Raw genomic sequence first — 17,821 nt, 5'->3', positions numbered from 1 at the left:
ATTATTCAACAAAGTGGGTCGAGCCACAAAGAGAGAATGGATCACAAACCAGTGACTGCTCTGGAATGTTCAGAATTCCTATTGAAAGGCCTTTGAACTGTTTTAGAATGTCTCTGACCATCTTGCTACAGACATTTAAACTCTGTTCAGATTAACAAATAATTAAATAGATAATAAATTATTTAAAAATCAAAGGATACTTTAAACTCAAAATACTGGAAGGTACTAGAAATTAATTAAAACATCAAGATAAAGTAAAATATATAAAATACTTACCTCTACTTACCTTTTTATCAAGGAATTGAGAAATTTTGGCATTGAGCAGAGATGTGACATGTATCCAATCCCTTTTCTCAATACATGCGTCATCTGTCACCACGTGCAAAGGATGGGTTTAGCAGTTAAGCAGAAGGTGAGATTTACTTCAAGTGACCCCCTAGCCTGACTCCAGCATCCAAATTTCAACATGGAAGCAACAAATTTAGAGACAATTTGCAGAATTGTCTTAAAGACAAGCAGTGGTTCTCAAAAGCACTGCTGACAATAGCTAAGTTCATAGCGGAGACACAAAAGACCTCACAGGGTGAAAGTTACGGATTAGGGGAACTATGGTGTTCACCTTTCACTGTGGTACATGATGCTCCATTGCATGGCTTTGAGGGAAGAAAAAAGCCCTGGGAAAAAGCCTCTGGCTATCCACACAATCAATACCTCTCATCATCTTATACACCCTTATCAGGCCACCTCTCATCCTCCTTCACCCCAAGGAGAAAAGGCCAAGTTCATTCAACCTATTCTCATATGGTATGCCCTCCAATGCAGGTAACATCCTTGCAAATTTGTCAGATATCTGAGCTGGAAATGTGCCTCAGCCATGCGTCCAAGCTTTCCAGCTGTTTCATAGTTGAGATTGTTCTGGCCCTCCAACATGATACGTTTATCGGTATACATTCTTTTGCCTTTGAGGCTTCAGCTAGCACTGTGTAGCTCCTTGATACCACTCGATCCACATAAGCACAGGAGATTCTGCAGATGGTGGAAATCTAGAGCAACACACACAGGAACTCAGCAGGCCAGGAAGCATCTATGCAAATGAATAAACAGTCAAAGTTTTGGGCCGAGATCTATCATCAGGGCTGGAAAGGAAGGGGGGAAGAAGCTGGAAAAAGAAGGTGGAGAGAGGGGAATGTACAAGCTAGAAGGTGATAGGTGAAGTCAGGAAGGTGAGGGAGGGGTATGAATTAAGAAGTTGGGAGTTGATAGGTGGAAAAGGTAATGCGGTGGAAAAAAAGGAACCTGAAAGGACAGGAGAGTGGACAGGTGGGAAAAGAAGAGGTAAGAAGGAGCCAGTTTAGGGAATTGAAGGGGGGGGGGAGGAATTTACTGGATGCAGAGAAATCTATATTCATGCTATATGGTTGGAGGCTACCCAGATGGAAAATAAGGTGTTGCTCCTCTAACCTGAGGGTGGCCTCATTGTGGCAGTAGAGGAAACCATAGACTGACATAGTGGAATGGGAATGGTGAATAGAATTAAAATGCTTGGCTACTGGGAAATCGTGCTTTTTGCAGATGGAGATAAGGTGCTTGACAAAGCTGTCTCCCAATCTATGTTGGGTCTCACTAGTAGAGGAGGCCACATTGGGGGCACTGGATACAGTAGATGACTCCAACAGATTCATAGGTGAAGTGCTGCCTCACCTGGAAGGACTGTTTGAGGCCCTGAATGGAGGTGAGGGAGAAGGTGACTGGGCAGGTGTTGCACTTCCTCTGCTTGCAGAGATAAGGATCCACACAAGGTAAGTTTGCTGTTTTCATTCAAGTCTGTGAGGAGTGCAGAAAGAAAATTCTGCTTCGATAACGGTACACAAGGCAGAAAGTGAAAGTCAAAATAAATATTTTTGAAGAATTTTTGTGGGGAAAAATGATGTGGATCATCATACCAGTATTTGCAGTCCCATTAATTCAGATACATGGATAGGAGATGCTTAGAGGAATACAGACTAACCACAGGCAAATAGGACTAGTTTAAATGGGAATCTTGGTCAGCATGGAACAGTTGGGCCGAAGTGTTCATTTCCACTCTACAAGGAGTGATTGATAAGTTCGTGGCCTAAGGTAGAAGGAATCAATTTTAGAAAACCTAGCACATTTATTTTTCCTACATTTACACACTTAGTCCAGCGGTCGTGGAGCATACAGATCCCTTCTTTGTAGAAGTCGGTGTCTTGGACCTCCACAAGTGGTCCACAGCAGGGGTCGGCGATGAGGAGAAACTTCAGAGCTGTATAACTCATGTCCTTCTACCTTAGGCCACAAACTTATCAATCACCCCTGCTACGGACCACCTGGAGGTCCAAGACGCTCTTGTTACATGCACATGCAGTTCAACTCATTGAGTGACAATGCAGAAAGTTCGAAGTTAATAACTCATCTCCTTCTACCTTAGGCCACAAACTTATCAATCATCCCTGCTGTGGATCACTTCTACAAGGAAGGGGTCCGTATGCTCCATGACCACTGGACTAAGTGTGTACATGTAGGAGGGGACTATGTTGAAAAATAAATGTGCTAGGTTTTCTAAAATTGACTCCTTCTACCTTAGGCCACGAACTTATAAAACCATAAGACCATAAGACAAAGGAGCAGAAGTCGGCCATTCGGCCCATCGAGTCTGCTCCGCCATTTTATCATGAGCTGATCCATTCTCCCATTTAGTCCCACTCCCTTGCCTTCTCACCATAACCTTTGATGCCCTGGCTACTCAGATACCTATCAATCTCTGCCTTAAATACACCCAATGACTTGGCCTCCACTGCTGCCCGTGGCAACAAATTCCATAGATTCACCACTCTTTGACTAAAAAAATTTCTTCGCATTTCTGTTCTGAATGGGTGCCCTTCAATTCTTACGTCATACCCTCTTGTACTAGACTCCCCCATCATGGGAAACAACTTTGCCACATCCACTCTGTCCATGCCTTTCAACATTCGAAATGTTTCTATGAGGTCTCCCCTCATTCTTCTAAACTCCAAGGAATACAGTCCAAGAGCGGACAAACGTTCCTCATATGTTAACCCTCTCATTCCCAGAATCATTCTAGTGAATCTTCTCTGTACCCTCTCCAACGTCAGCACATCCTTTCTTAAATAAAGGGCCAAAACTGCCCATAGTACTCCAAGTGAGGTCTCACCAGCGCCTAATAGAGACTCAACATCACATCCCTGCTCCTATACTCTATTCCTCTAGAAATGAATGCCAACATTGCATTCGCCTTCTTCACTACTGACTCAACCTGGGGGTTAACTTAAAGGGTATCCTGTACGAGGACTCCCAAGTCCCGTTGCATCTCAGAACTTTGAATTCTTTACCCATTTAAATAATAGTTTGCCCGTTTATTTTTTCTGCCAAAGTGCATAACCATACACTTTCCAACACTGTACTTCATTTGCCACTTCTCTGCCCATTCTTCCAATCTATCCAAGTCTCTCTGCAGACTCTCCGTTTCCTCAGCACTACCGGCCCCTCCACCTATCTTCGTATCATCAGCAAACTTAGCCACAAAGCCATCTATTCCATAATCCAAACCGTTGATATACAATGTAAAAAGAAGCGGCCCCAACACTGATCCCTGTGGAACACCACTGGTAACCGGCAGCCAACCAAAATAGGATCCCTTTATTCCCACTCTCTGTTTCCTGCTAATCAGCCAACGCTCTATCCACGTATGTAACTTTCCCGTAATTCCATGGGCTCTTATCTTGTTAAGTAGCCTCATGTGTGGCACCTTGTCAAAGGCCTTCTGAAAATCCAAATATACAACATCCACTGCATCTCCCTTGTCTAGCCTACTGGTAATTTCCTCAAAAAATTGTAATAGGTTTGTCAGGCAGGATTTTCCTTTAAGGAATCCATGCTGAGTTCTGCCTATCTTGTCATATGCCTCCAGGTACTCTGTAACTTCATCCTTGACAATCGACTCCAACAATTTCCCAACCACCGATGTCAAACTACCAGGTCTATTATTTCCTTTTTGCTTCCTTTTCCCCTTCTTAAATAGCGGAGTGACATTTGCTATCTTCCAGTCTTCCGGAACCATGCCAGAATCTATTCAACTTTTGAAAGATCATCTCTAATGCCTCCGCAATCTCCACAGCTACTTCCTTCAGAACATGAGGGTGCTCCAGAAGATTTACCTATCTTTAGACTATTCAGCTTCCTGAGTACTTTCTCTGTCGTAATTGTGACTGTGCACACTTCTCTTCCCTGCCACCCTTGAGTGTCCGGTATACTGCTGATATCTTCCTCAGTGAAGACTGATGCAAAATACTCGTTCAGTTCCTCTGCCATCTCCTTATCTCCCATTACAATTTCTCCAGCATCATTTTCTATCGGTCCTATATCTACCCTCACCTGTCTTTTACTCTTTATATACTTGAAAAAGCTTTTAGTATCCTCTTTGATATTATTTGCTAGCTTCCTTTCATAGTTAATCTTTTCCCTCTTAATGACCTTCTTGGATTCCTTTTGTAAGGTTTTAAAAACTTCCCAATCCTCTGCCTTCCCACTAATTTTTACTTCCTTGTATGCCCTCTCCTTTGCTTTATCTTTGGCTTTGATTTCTCTTGTCAACCACGGTTGCATCCTTTTTCCACTCGAAAATTTCTTCTTTTTTGGAATATACCTGTCTTGCACCTTCCTCATTTCTCGCATAAACTCCAGCCACTGCTGCTCTGCTGTCTTTCCCGCCAGTGTCCCTTTCCAGTCAACTTTGGCCAGTTCCTCTCTCATGCCACTTTAATTTCCGCTGAAATACCGACACATCAGATTTCAGCTTCTCTTTTTCTAATTTCACGGCGAACTCAATCATGTTATGATCACAGCCTCCAAAGGGTTCCTTCACCTCAATCTCTCTAATCACCTCTGGTTCATTACACAATAACCAATCCAGTACAGCCGATCCCCCAGTGGGCTCAGCAACAAGCTGTTCTAAAAAGCCATCTCGCAGACATTCTACAAATTCTCTCTCGAGATCCAGTGCCGACCTGATTTTCCCAATCTACTCGCATGTTAAAATCCCCCACAATTATCATAACACTGCCCTTCTGACAAGCCTTTTCTATTTCCAGTTGTAATTTGTAGTCCACATCCCTGCAGCTGTTTGGAGGCCTATAAATAACTGCCATCAGGGTCCTTTTACCTCTGCTATTTCTTAGCTCAACCCATAAAGATTCTGCACCTTCCGATCCTGTATCACCTCTTTCTAATGATTTAATATCATTTCTTACCAATAAAGCCACGCCTCCCCCTCTGCCTACCTTTATCAATCACCCCTTGTATATAACTCCATGACTCCATTTGATTATAAAGATTTTTAAAAACATGCTATCTATTTTGTGATTTGTATTTTAGTTGGCATTGTTGGTAATCCAAACAGCTTTCATAAAATTTTCTTGCCGACTTGAATTACGTACTGCAAAAGGATAATGCATCCTTTGCAGTATATCCAAAAGGGTACATTAAATATTCCAAAGCTAACAAACAATCTCTGCATTCTCCAACATAGTCCTGCCTAGATCTGCTATCCATGAACACTACCTCACTATTTTGTTCTCTTTTTGCACTATTCCTTATTGTGACACAGAATTCTTTATGTATTGTACTGCAAAAAAACAAATTTCATGACATCTGAGAGTGATAATAAACCTAATTCTATTAAAAATATTTTCCATGTTTTGTTTATAGGTCATTATCCTCAGTTTACCTCTCCCCAGATGCAACCAGGCCTGCTGAGTGTGTCCCAGTTAACTACTTTTATCTGCTCATCTGTTGCATAGAATGAAACGTTCTTTAAAAATAAATCTTATTGACAACTGCCCCAAAGGGCATGTTTTATTTTATAGTGTCTGCAACACAGCCTCTGTCTGTAGCTGCAGTGCATTTCTGATACACAGTGTTCTACCAGATCAACCGCAACAAAAAATATATTTATATTGTACTTCAACATTACAAATCTTCTTAAGGCTTTTTATGACGACCATGTTAAACACAAAATGTGACACTAACTCAGGAGAAGTATTGGGGATACTTTTGACTAAAAATTTGGTGCATGAAATAGCTTTAAGTACTTATAGAAATGAAAGGATGTTACAAAGACAGAACTATCTATGGGGGAGAAAACAGTTTATGGTCCTGGCAACCAAAGAAACAGTGGTTAAGAAAGGAACAACTCAATCTGGGAAATTAAAAATAACACAGTGAGGTATCTCAAGTGGCATTTTAGGGCTGGAGCAGGCAGGTTACAGTGACAGAAAGGGGAAAGGCCAAGGAGGAGCCGAGGATTTTAAAATTATGGTCAGTAAATTGGGAAATGAGGGTGGAGAGGACAGTGTGAACTGAGAAAATTGGCTGTTACTGCAGAGGTAGAAATAGTTGGTGATGACATGGATATATGGCTCACCCCTGGATCAAATATGAACTCAAGGTTGTATACATACGTTTGGATTCAAGGAGATGTCTAGGAGATGATAGAGTTGGTGGCTAAGTAGAGATTGTTATGGTAAAAATGGCTTCAATAGTAGTGAAAAAAAAATGCCTGTTTATACAGGAGATTGCATTGGAGAGTTTATCCAATAATTTGCAGATGGAGGTTGGGATCACGCTACATATGGATAATGACTGCGTTGACTTGCTAACATTGTGTGATCTCTACAGGTTTATGCATTCCTTCAATTTGGTCTAAAACTGTTAAAAAAATCAAAATTAGCAAAACATGGAAAGAAAATGGATGCATAGAAGATGGGCCTTCCTAAAAACATGTGTACCAGTTAAGTATTAGAACTGCAAGTATTCATTTCTTCAAAACTAGTATTTATTCAACTGCTGACTCCAACCACGCTATCATTTAATGTTTTCCCTACCGCTGTCCAAACCACTACCAATCTGCACTTCTTCATCATTCTCCATTGCTTTTCCTCCTTTGGTCTCCTTAATTAAAGCAAATGTTAACAAAAGAATTTCTGCTCTCTCCCACAAGAATTGTGAAGGATTGATGTTAATTAAATTATCTATCCATTACTGAATTATTGCAATTCAGTCACTTCTTTTTTACGATTACTTTTATACCTTTTACAAACAAACATGCATTAATATATTTTGCTACCATCTGCTGGTGAGTATTGAAAGAAGCAAAACAAGGTCTTGGATCATTTGGGTAGAAGGCACTGCTCACCTCTCAACACAACACACTTACCTACTCCACTTGTTACTGATTCACCAACAAAAAGCCTTACTTTATAATAAAAATATCTTTCACACAAATTTATTTCTTAACTTCTCAGTTAACATAATCTGGAAAAATATTAATCAGTAGCCTAAATCATTTTTGTTTTTTACTCTTTTACATTTGAATTTTTTTCAAGAGGTCACTAAGAGGTTTGACAAGGACAGGATGGTAGGTAGACTTTGTCGATGTAGCTCGAAGCAAGACTGGTGACAAGGTCCCATGTTACTGCTGCCATCAGGAAGAAGGTACAGGAACCTCAGGACCCACAGCACCAGGTTCAGGAACAGTTATAACTCCTCAACCATTAGGCTCTTAAACCAGAAGGAATAACTTCACTCACCCCATCACTGAACTGTTTCCCCAACTTATGGACTCAGCTTCAAGGACTTTATACTTCAATATTTATTGCTTATTTATTTATCTAATATTTTTGTTTCTTTTGTACTTGCACATTGTTGTCCTTTGCACATTGTTGTCCTTTGCACACTGGTTGTATGTCCATCCTGTTGAGCACGGTCTTTTGTTGATTCTATTGTTTCTTGATTTTACTGAGTATGCCCACAAGAAAGCGTATCTCAGGGCTGTATATGGTGACATATATGTACTTCAATAATGAATTTACTTTGAACTTTGAACATGGTAAGCTGGTCTATAAACTGATACCACATGGGATCGAGGGTGAGGTAGCCAACCTGATAAAATAATTGGCTTGATGGAAGAAGTCAGAGGATTATTTCTCAGATTGGATGTCTGTGACCATTGGTGTGCCACAGGGATTGGTGCTGGGCCCCTGTGGTTTATTAAATGTATTAACAATTTGGATGAAAAAGTAGATGGTGGGTTTAGTAAGATTATAGATTGCATCAAATTTGGTTGGGTAGTGGACTGTAAAGTTATCTGAGGTTAAAACAGAACTTAGAACAACTGCGAAATTATGCAAAGGATCTGATATTTTAATAAAATCAATGATATAAAAACATAAATGGACAAATACAGATAGATTAAGTTAAATGTATGATAGAAATCATCCTTGAATATTCATTTTAAACCTCTACATATTCTAAACTTAATGGAAAAACAGCAAGAGAATTCCACAAACAATGAAAACTATTCCAAATCAAGGTGCATTCAAGAAAAGAATATGCTGGAGGTTAAAGATTCTGAATTAGTGATTTCATTTTTTTTTTGCTGCAGAGTATGCCAAACAATTTGCATTAAAAATCATGATTTGAGTTACTTCTCTATAAAGATGTTTCAAATAGGCCTCAGCTACATTTTCCACAGTTCCCATTAAACCTTAACATCACTTTACATCATGGTCAGTGGGGTGAGTGATTCTCAACCTTAACTATCAGAACTGATGGCTGCTCAATAGGAATAAAATTTAACCTTCAACACTGCATTCCCTTAATAAAACAGAATGCCTCGACAAAACTGCAAATCAAACAGTAATGGTAGAAGATAGCCCAAACAACACAGTTTAATGTCACTAAAGAAATTAAAATTTCATGCTTTGAGGGCCAGTAAATAGAAGAACGTGTTTAAAGTTGGAGAAGATACCTAGCAACACACTCAATTCTCTATGAGTTAGATGTGTGAATGCATTAATTCAAATGGATTGTTTAGATTGCACAGCAAGTTTTAATTCAATCTGTTCTACGCTTCGGATTAGTTCCCAAAGCTCTAAATCTGTGGCATATTCCTTGAGTAATAAAAATGACAGTTTATCTTTTATTTATTCTTTAATGGCAAGTGGATATTGCTGGCAATGTTGGCATTTATCATTACTCCCCAATTGCCCTTGAACTGAAGAAGCAGTTAAGAGTCAATTACATTAGTGAGTTGGAGTTATATAGAGGCTAGATCAGGTAAGGATGACAGATTTCCTGCCCTGAAGGATGTTATTTGTTCTCTCAGCCACAGAAAGTCACATTCTGAACATCTCCTCTGGCAGTCTTATTTTTTTAATCATTTTAACTGCAACACTACTAATGATGCCACCTCCAACTTTAGAGATGGCTCTGTGATACAATGAGAGAATGGGGAAGTCATGAGAGAGGAACAGAGGGAAATGATCACTCTTGGGATAAGGAGACCTCAGCAGGCTTCAGATACCACTTATAACTCCTACTCCAGTTGTTTGTGCTGTATACCTACTATCCACATCTATATTTCCTTATGGCATAGAAGGAAGCCATTTCACCCCATTGAGTCTATGCCAGTTTAGAGAGCAATCCTATTCTACGATAATTTTCCCAGTAACCTGCTTTCTTTGCATTCCCACCAGCTCCTCCTACATTCTGCTATTTATACACACCCTCAAATTACTGTGGCCAATTGACAGACATCTTTGAGATGCAAAGGTATCTTTGGTAAGTTGATGTAAAAGACCCTGAGAGGCAGAAATTATGAACATTTGGACAGGCATAACATGATTAGAAATAGTCAGCATGGCTTTGTCAAAGGCAGGTCGTGCCTTATGAGCCTGATTGAATTTTTTGAGGATGTGACTAAACACATTGATGAAGGTAGAGCAGTAGATGTAGTGTACATGGATTTCAGCAAGGCATTTGATAAGGTACCCTATGCAAAGCTTATTGAGAAAGTAAGAAGGCATGGGACCCAAGGGGACCTTGCTTTGTAGATCCAGAATTGGCTTGCCCACAGAAGGCAAAGAGTGGTTGTAGACGGGTCATATTCTGCATGGATGTCAGTGACCAGTGGTGTGCCTCAGGGATCTGTTCTGGGACCCCTTCTCTTCATGATTTTTATAAATGACCTGGATGAGGAAGTGGAGGGATGGGTTAGTAAATTTGCTGATGACACAAAGGTTGGGGGTGTTGTGGATAATGTGGAGGGCTGTCAGAGGTTACAGCGGAACATCAATAGAATGCTAAACTGGGCTGAGAAGTGGCAGATGGAGTTCAACCCAGGTAAGTGTGAGGTGATTCATTTTGGTAGGTCAAATATGATTGCAGAGTATAGTATTAATGGTAAGACTCTTGGCAGCGTGGAAGATCAGAGGGATCTTGGGGTCCGAGTCCATAGGACAGTCAAAGCTGCTGCGCAGGTTAACTCTGTGGTTAAGAAGGTATATGGTGCATTGGCCTTCATCAACCGTGGGATTGAGTTTAAGAGCCGAGAGGTAATGTTGCAGCTATATAGGACCCTGGTCAGGCCCTACTTGGAGCACTGTGCTCAATTCTGGTCGACTCACTACAGGAAGGATGTGGAAACTATAGAAAGGGTGCAGAGGAGACTTACAAGGGTGTTGCCCAGATTGGGGAGCATGCCTTATGAGAATAGGTTGAGTGAACTTGGCCTTTTCTCCTTGGAGCAGTGGAGGATGAGAGGTGACCTGATAGAGGTGTATAAGATGATGAGAGGCATTGATCGTGTGGATAGTCAGAGGCTTTTACCCAGGGCTGAAATGGCTAACATGAGAGGGCACAGTTTTAAGGTGCTTGGAAGTAGCTTCACTGGAGATGTCAGGGGGAAAATTTTTACACAGAGTGTAGTGAGTGTGTGCAATGGGCTGCTGGTGACCGTGGTGGAGATGGATACGATAGGGTCTTTTAAGAGACTCCTGGACAGGAACACGGAGCTTAGAAAAATAAAGGGCTATGGGTAACCCTAGGTAATTACTAAGGTAAGTACATGTTCGGCACAGCATTGTGGGCCGAAGGGCCTGTATTGTGCAGTAGGTTTTCTATATTTCTCTGTTTCAATGCAAGAGGAAACTGGAGCACTGCTAGGGAAACCATCCTGGGAGAAATTGCAAGCTTCATACTGGAGGCAGAGGTTCCTAGAGACACGAGGTAGCAGCTGTACCAGATGGGACTTTCTGCTGCCTTTATCAGCAATGCCCAAATGTAACACCAATCCACATGGAGCATTAAGAAATGAAAATCAGCTGCAAGAAGCAAATGTTCGAAGATAGACAATGACGCTATCGTTTCCTCTCATTTTTCCTGCATGCACAAAGATTGGATGTCACTTGATTTTAGAAACAAATAAAATTATGCATTTTAAACATTAAAGATTAATTTCTATACATACCATTCTTGTTTTTATAATCCTGGTTCCTTCAAATATTCTAGTTGTGTTAGCTGGAGAGGAACAAAATATTTCAATATTAATAATTTCCTCAAAATATTCAAAATTATACAGAAATTGTTACAAAAGAAACCATATTGAAATCTAGCAAAATTTGGTGTATCATATCTGCCCAAAGACATGAATACAGCAACAAATAATTTGGCCTTGATTTCAAAAGATAGATTGCCTATTAGTTTGCATAGTTCTGTTTATAACTAAAATGCTAAAGCCTAAAGATGGATTAGAATATATCATTTACACTTATTTTTCACTTGCCTAACTTATGCATAAAAGAATGCTGTGTATGACTTGAAGTGTTTCTGGCCATTAAAGTTGCAAGTTGCACACACCAAGAAATGGGACCAGGTACTTGACTAGAGGTTAAAGAAGTCATACAACTCAGAAAGGAGCCCTTCTCCTCAACTTGCCCATGTTTATCAAGCTACCTTCCTGTACTTATCTCATTTGCCTGTATTTGGCACAAATTCTCTAAATCTTTACTATCCATGTACCTGTCCAAATACCTTTAAAGTGTTCTAATTGTACTTCCACTACCACTTTGTTTGTCAGTTGTTTCCATGAACTCACCGCCCTCTGTGTGAAAATGTTGTCTGTCAGGTCTCTTTAAATCTTTCTCTTGCACCTTAAGCCTAGACCCTTTTTCCCACAAACCTGGGGGAAAGAAGTCTGTAATCATTCACCTTATCTTATGCTTCTCTTTAGCTCCAGGGAACACAATCCCAGCAGATCTAGGTACTCAATACTCTTCTGAAGAAGGCAGGCAGGCCATACACTTTCTAAACCATTTTCTCTATCTATGCCACTGCCTTAAGGGAAGAATGTACTTGTACCCCCCCCCCCAGCCCCAGTTCTCTGTTATGCAACTCTCCCCAGTTTCCTGTCAATTACTGATAAGCTCTCTCCTGTTGTAACTTCCTATCTTCACACTTGGCTGAGTTAAATTCCATCTGCTATTCTTTGGCCCACTTTTCCAGGTGATCTAGATCTTGTTGTAGTCTTGGACCTTCTTCGCTATCAGATTAGTAAATTTGCTAACCATGCTAACTTCATTCCTATCCAATTTGTTAATAAATATGACAAACAACAGAAGACCAGGCACCAATCATTGCAGCACATCACTGGCCAGAGACCTCCATCCAATATGGAAAAAAAAATCCCTCCATTACCATGCTCTGACTCTTACCATCAAGCTAATATTATATCCAATTAGCTCGCCCACTGTGGATCCAATGTGATTTAATCCTCTGAACCACTCCACTATGTTGGACCTTGTTGAACACCTTGCCAATGTTTACATAGGCAAAACCTGCTGCCCTGTCCTCATCAGTCTGTTTGGTCACCTCTTCAAAAAGCTGAATCAAATTAGTGAGACACGATTTCCCATGCTGACCATCCCTAATCAGTCCTTGCCGTTATAAATGCAGATAGGTCCTGTCTCTCAGAATCTCTTTCAGTAACATTCCCATCAGTATTGTTAGGCTTAGTATCTGTAGTTTCCTGGCTTTTCTTTGCAGCCCTTTTTAAATTAAGGAATTTAACCATCTTTACATGCCTCAACATCACCAGCACCTTCTCTTTTGTACTGTGATGTGTTTTAGGACATCACTACAGTATTTCCCAAAGGATCCTCAGTATCAGGTACATCACAGCTCAGAGGTTCAAAAGAAGCATGCAAGAACAGTAGAAGTGCTTGAACCATGAGTTTTCATTGTTCCGGTGATATAAGAACACTTTCTCCCAGACTGGAGCTGTGCAGCAGGGGACCAACGAATGGGAATAAGGTTTCTTGATCCATTTCAAACCACAGTAGTCTGGGCTGAACCTCAAGGACCACCATGTCAGAATGACAAAATGATTTACAATAACGGTGTCACTATAAGTTTATCTTCTACCACAGGCACAACTACGAACCAAAATTTAAATGATTTTCATTGACATTTTTCCCTACCACATGTCCAATAGGATAAATTGTTCATGTTCCTTAGCAAAAACAAAACGTTTCTTTACCTTCATTAAGCTCGTAATTGGTCTGAATTATTGCAGGTTCAAGCATATCAACAACTAAACCAGGCAGATAATTCAGTGCATTACTGAAGAAGTACTGTATCGAGTTGGAGGCTTGAATGAATGAGACATTAAGTGACATTAAATGAAGTAAATGAATAAGACATTAAATTAAGCAATTAGATGTGAATCTTTTATTATCTTCTAAGTTCTCTGATATCATTTCCAGCATTTTCCCTTCTCTGGATGTCAGGCTAAGTGATCTATACCTGCATTTTCTCTCCTTGCTTTTTAAAATAGTAAACATGCATCACCCTCAGATTGAGCTTAGGAAAATGATGGCACATAATGGCAACTCCTTTGCTTGCATCTTTGGAAACAGCTCTATTTCCATCTTTAATATCCCTTTTTTGCCTTTTCGGAGTTCTTTTGAAGACCCTGACCTAGAGTTACTTGCTGACTTTGGCTCTTTGTGGAAATGGGACCCACTCATGACTGGCCACTTTTCGACATGCCAAGGACGCAGCCTTGAAGACTAGTGCACCTTCAGGGTGCCGGATTTTCATGGCTCTGGAGGTGGGTGGACTTGAGGTCGGTGCTGCCGCCTGGTGCATCGTGGGAGGTGAAAGATCGAAAGCAGCAAGCTGGCTGTTGGCTGTGTGCCCAGAGACCCGAGTTCTTTGGGCACAGAGCTCGGAAAAAGCAATGCAACAGACTTCTAACACCATAAATTGGCAAGTTGTTTTGTTGCCTCCCCGCTCGCTGTGAAACGGGGACATCTCCTTTTCCCTTATTAGGGGGAGAGAGAGCCTGTGGTCAAATTACTGGGTGAACGAGTAGTCTTTGGGGTACTGCAAGTCTGTGTCTTTATTGATGCTTTGCTGCACGCTTGAGTGCTCAGTGGGGGGTGCTGATGCTTTATTGCTGGTGGGGAGGGGAATCATTGCTTTGCTGCTGCTTATGCATGGGAGGGGAAGCGGGGGGGCTTTGGGGTTCTAACATTTAACTGTCATTCATTCTTTGGGGCACTCTGTTTTCATGGATGTTTGCGAAGAAAAAGAATTTCAGGATGTATATTGTATACATTTCTCTGACATTAAATGTACGTATTGAAACCCACTCTTCAAATCTGGCAGTAGCATTTGAGAATATGTGGAATTTTAAAAGGTGATGACTAGTGCATCAACTATCTCCACTTTCAGCTCCTTTAAAACCCCAGGTTGCAGATCATCATATCATGTAGATTTATTATATTTCAGATCTGTTAATTATTCCCATACTATTGTGTACAAATACAAACCTTAGACCTCCTTACTCCCTATAATTTCAACTTTTATTAAGAAAATAGTGTTTACTTGTCCATAATGCTTGAATATTTCAAAATAATTTTGGAAACATCAGCTGCCAAGGAATTCTAAGTCAGAAGCTGACAACAGTGCTCAGAGAATTCCTGTGTTCTCCTGGATCTCTGATCACCTTTGAACTAATTTTGCAGCTGAAGACTGCACCCGGGGGCATGTTGTTAAAAGAGTGTACTTCAAGAACAAGCAATCAGCAAGCTCATGTCATCATTTTGATCAGCAGAGGATGCACCCTGCTTCCGTATTCAGTCATTTTTGCTCATGCAGCCTTCTTGTTTGTAAATTAGTTAATATTACAGCAATGAATGCACTTTCAACATACTCTAGTGGAGACACAAGTGAAGGCAGATGCTGTCATCTGAAACGAAAGGCAAATTGCTTGATAAACTCAGCAGGGTGATAACAGTCTTCATGCAGGTTTGATGCAAAAAGTCAACTCTCCCTTTGCTTCCACAGATGCTGCTTGACCTGCTGATCTCTTGCAGTTTGTTTTTGCGAACACATTCTAATGACTATGTAAAACATTAGGACTGCTTTAAGATGCTAATACCAACAGTCCTTTCCTTATTATTATCCCATTTATAATAGCTGTTAACTGTAAGATAAAAATTTTAAATTTCTAAACCCTTCTTATACATTCTCCCGGAATATATAGTACTGTGCAAAACTCTTAGGCACATATTAATAGCGAAGTACAGTACTGTATAAATATGCACAGTACTGTATTTGTCTACATGGACTGGAGAACGAGTTTGTAAAATTGGAAGGAGCGATGGATGTTGGTGAATGGTGAAGGTGGAGTGCCGTGGGAGGGGTATGGGACAGGTGGCAGAGAAGGAGTGCCAGGGGCAGGGTGTGGCATCTGTGTAGATGCAATCAGCCCTTAGACACCAGGCAAGTTGTTTGATTTCAAACAGTTGGTTTATTGATCAATGCAGAATGTCTCTCTGGTGCTTCCTGCTCCCTCTCTTCTCTGTTCCCCTTTTCCTAAACGTGGTTTTCCTCTCCCTGCGCCCTTTCCACTCTCAGTCCACAACATAGATCTATATCAGAATCAGGTTTATTATCATTCACATATGTCATGAAATATGTATGTGCAATAAGACTTTTGCACAGTACTGTATGTTCTAGCTTCTAGGGTAAATGTCTTCTTACCTAGATGAGTTATGGTTCGAAGGCAATTCAAAATCCTGATGACCATGGGCAGTTATTTTTGCTATGGACTCACAAATGCAAAATCATATGTTAAGTTGTCATTGTGACAGAACAGGTTACCAGTGCTAATTCTCCTGCTAACTTTGCCCCCTCACCCGGTTAGTCTCTCATCTTCCTTCTGTCCCTGGTCTAGTTTCCCCAGTAGTTCATATACTTTGCCCTCCCGTTCTGTAGTTCTTGGGAGTTTACCATTTATACATCCCAACAGTAAAACTATCGCTAGCTTGGCTAATCAAAACAATCCCTTCAGTTAATGTGCTCTACTCGTTTATAACTCAGAAAAATAAGGATTCTGGACACAGGCATTCCAAACAGTTTCATTTACTTTTTCGCTCATTCTGTTACATCGGTTTGTAGACAGTAGAACAGCCCCTAAAGACTCAAAGGATAGTTTGGGGCATCCTAAAATAATGCCTGAGTTAGTGGGGGTAGGCACACGACACCCTACACAGGCAACACCGCCGGTGGGGAGGCATTATTCTTTTATATTCATCTGAGCATTTGGACACTGATCTATGGTTTAACTAGGACATTTGTTGTGGAATAAAATTGTAGGATGTTAGAATTCCTGTTTAAAATGTTCCAATTCTGCATCTGAAATAATTATTATGGTCTAGTCACGTGATTCCTTCCCCCCTCCCCCTCCTCCCCACCCCCACTCCCCCGACCAACAGTAGAATTTCCTGTTCCTTCAAGGCCAGGCAGGGGCAGATTTAAGTGCCCAGTCTGGCTTTGCTAGAGTTAGATTTGATGGTTGGTGAATAGTTATATTGGAAAGTTAAAGACAAAGTGTGTCATGGAGAAAGCCTTCATATATTTGTAAATTTTTCTACATACAGGTTCGTTTTTCATTTGTCTACTTGTAAAGACTTCTTTTCTTCACAATTTTTAGGCAGCTTTTACATTCTTTTCACCTGGCACTGAATAAAACCTCTTGCACTATCATGCTAACAACAGGAATTCTGCAGATGCTGGAAATTCAAGCAACACACATCAAAGTTGCTGGTGAACGCAGCAGGCCAGGCAGCATCTGTAGGAAGAGGTGCAGTCGACGTTTCAGGCCAAGACCCTTCATCAGGAGGGAGGAACAACACCTTATATTCCGTCTGGGTAGCCTCCAACCTGATGGCATGAACATCGACTTCTCTAACTTCCGCTAAGGCCCCACCTCCCCCTCGTACCCCATCTGTTACTTATTTTTATGCACACATTCTTTCTCTCACTCTGTCCCTCTGAATATACCTCTTGCCCATCCTCTGGGTCCCCCCCCCTTGTTTTTCTTCCCGGACCTCCTGTCCCATGATCCTCTCGTATCCCCTTTTGCCAATCACCTGTCCAGCTCTTGGCTCTATCCCTCCCCCTCCTGCCTTCTCCTATCATTTTGGATCTCCCCCTCCCCCTCCAACTTTCAAATCCCTTACTCACTCTTCCTTCAGTTAGTCCTGATGAAGGGTCTCGGCCTGAAACGTCGACTGCACCTCTTCCTACAGATGCTGCCTGGCCTGCTGCGTTCACCAGCAACTTTGATGTGTGTTGCAGTAACATGCTGTTGCAGCTTACCATCTTTTTTTACCATCTTTTTTTCTGCTGGTGACCTTTGTTGGGCACGTTTACCCTCACCCAAAGGCAAAAGGTGTGACGGTCACACATGTGCATTCTCCTATCAGTGAACACATGGCAATTATAAACTGATGCATTCTGGTCAGGCATCACTGGATTTGCACTGAACAACTGCTTCCTTCTTATTTGAATCACCTTATAAGTTTAATGTCTTGTGTGTTTTTGTTAAAATTGCAGTTTATTACGTACCAACTTGAATCTGATTTCAATTTACTTC

General features: G+C 41.0%; 1 protein-coding gene across 2 annotated transcripts in view; it reads right to left on the bottom strand.

Annotated features, from left to right (window-relative positions):
• LOC140211072 (receptor-type tyrosine-protein phosphatase gamma-like) overlaps positions 1 to 17,821 on the bottom strand; it is a 677,613-nt gene that overhangs the window by 129,804 nt on the left and 529,988 nt on the right. For both annotated transcript variants that reach the window (XM_072280498.1, XM_072280497.1), the window contains one exon: positions 11,345 to 11,394. In XM_072280498.1, coding sequence (XP_072136599.1) covers positions 11,345 to 11,394 — 50 coding nt within the window. The remainder of the gene's footprint in view (positions 1 to 11,344; positions 11,395 to 17,821) is intronic.

This window comes from Mobula birostris, chromosome 16, assembly GCF_030028105.1.
Source record: "Mobula birostris isolate sMobBir1 chromosome 16, sMobBir1.hap1, whole genome shotgun sequence".
NCBI classification, from domain to species: Eukaryota; Metazoa; Chordata; class Chondrichthyes; order Myliobatiformes; family Myliobatidae; genus Mobula; species Mobula birostris.
The sequence above is the reverse complement of the archived record's forward strand: the minus strand, read 5'-3'. Positions and strand labels throughout refer to the sequence as shown.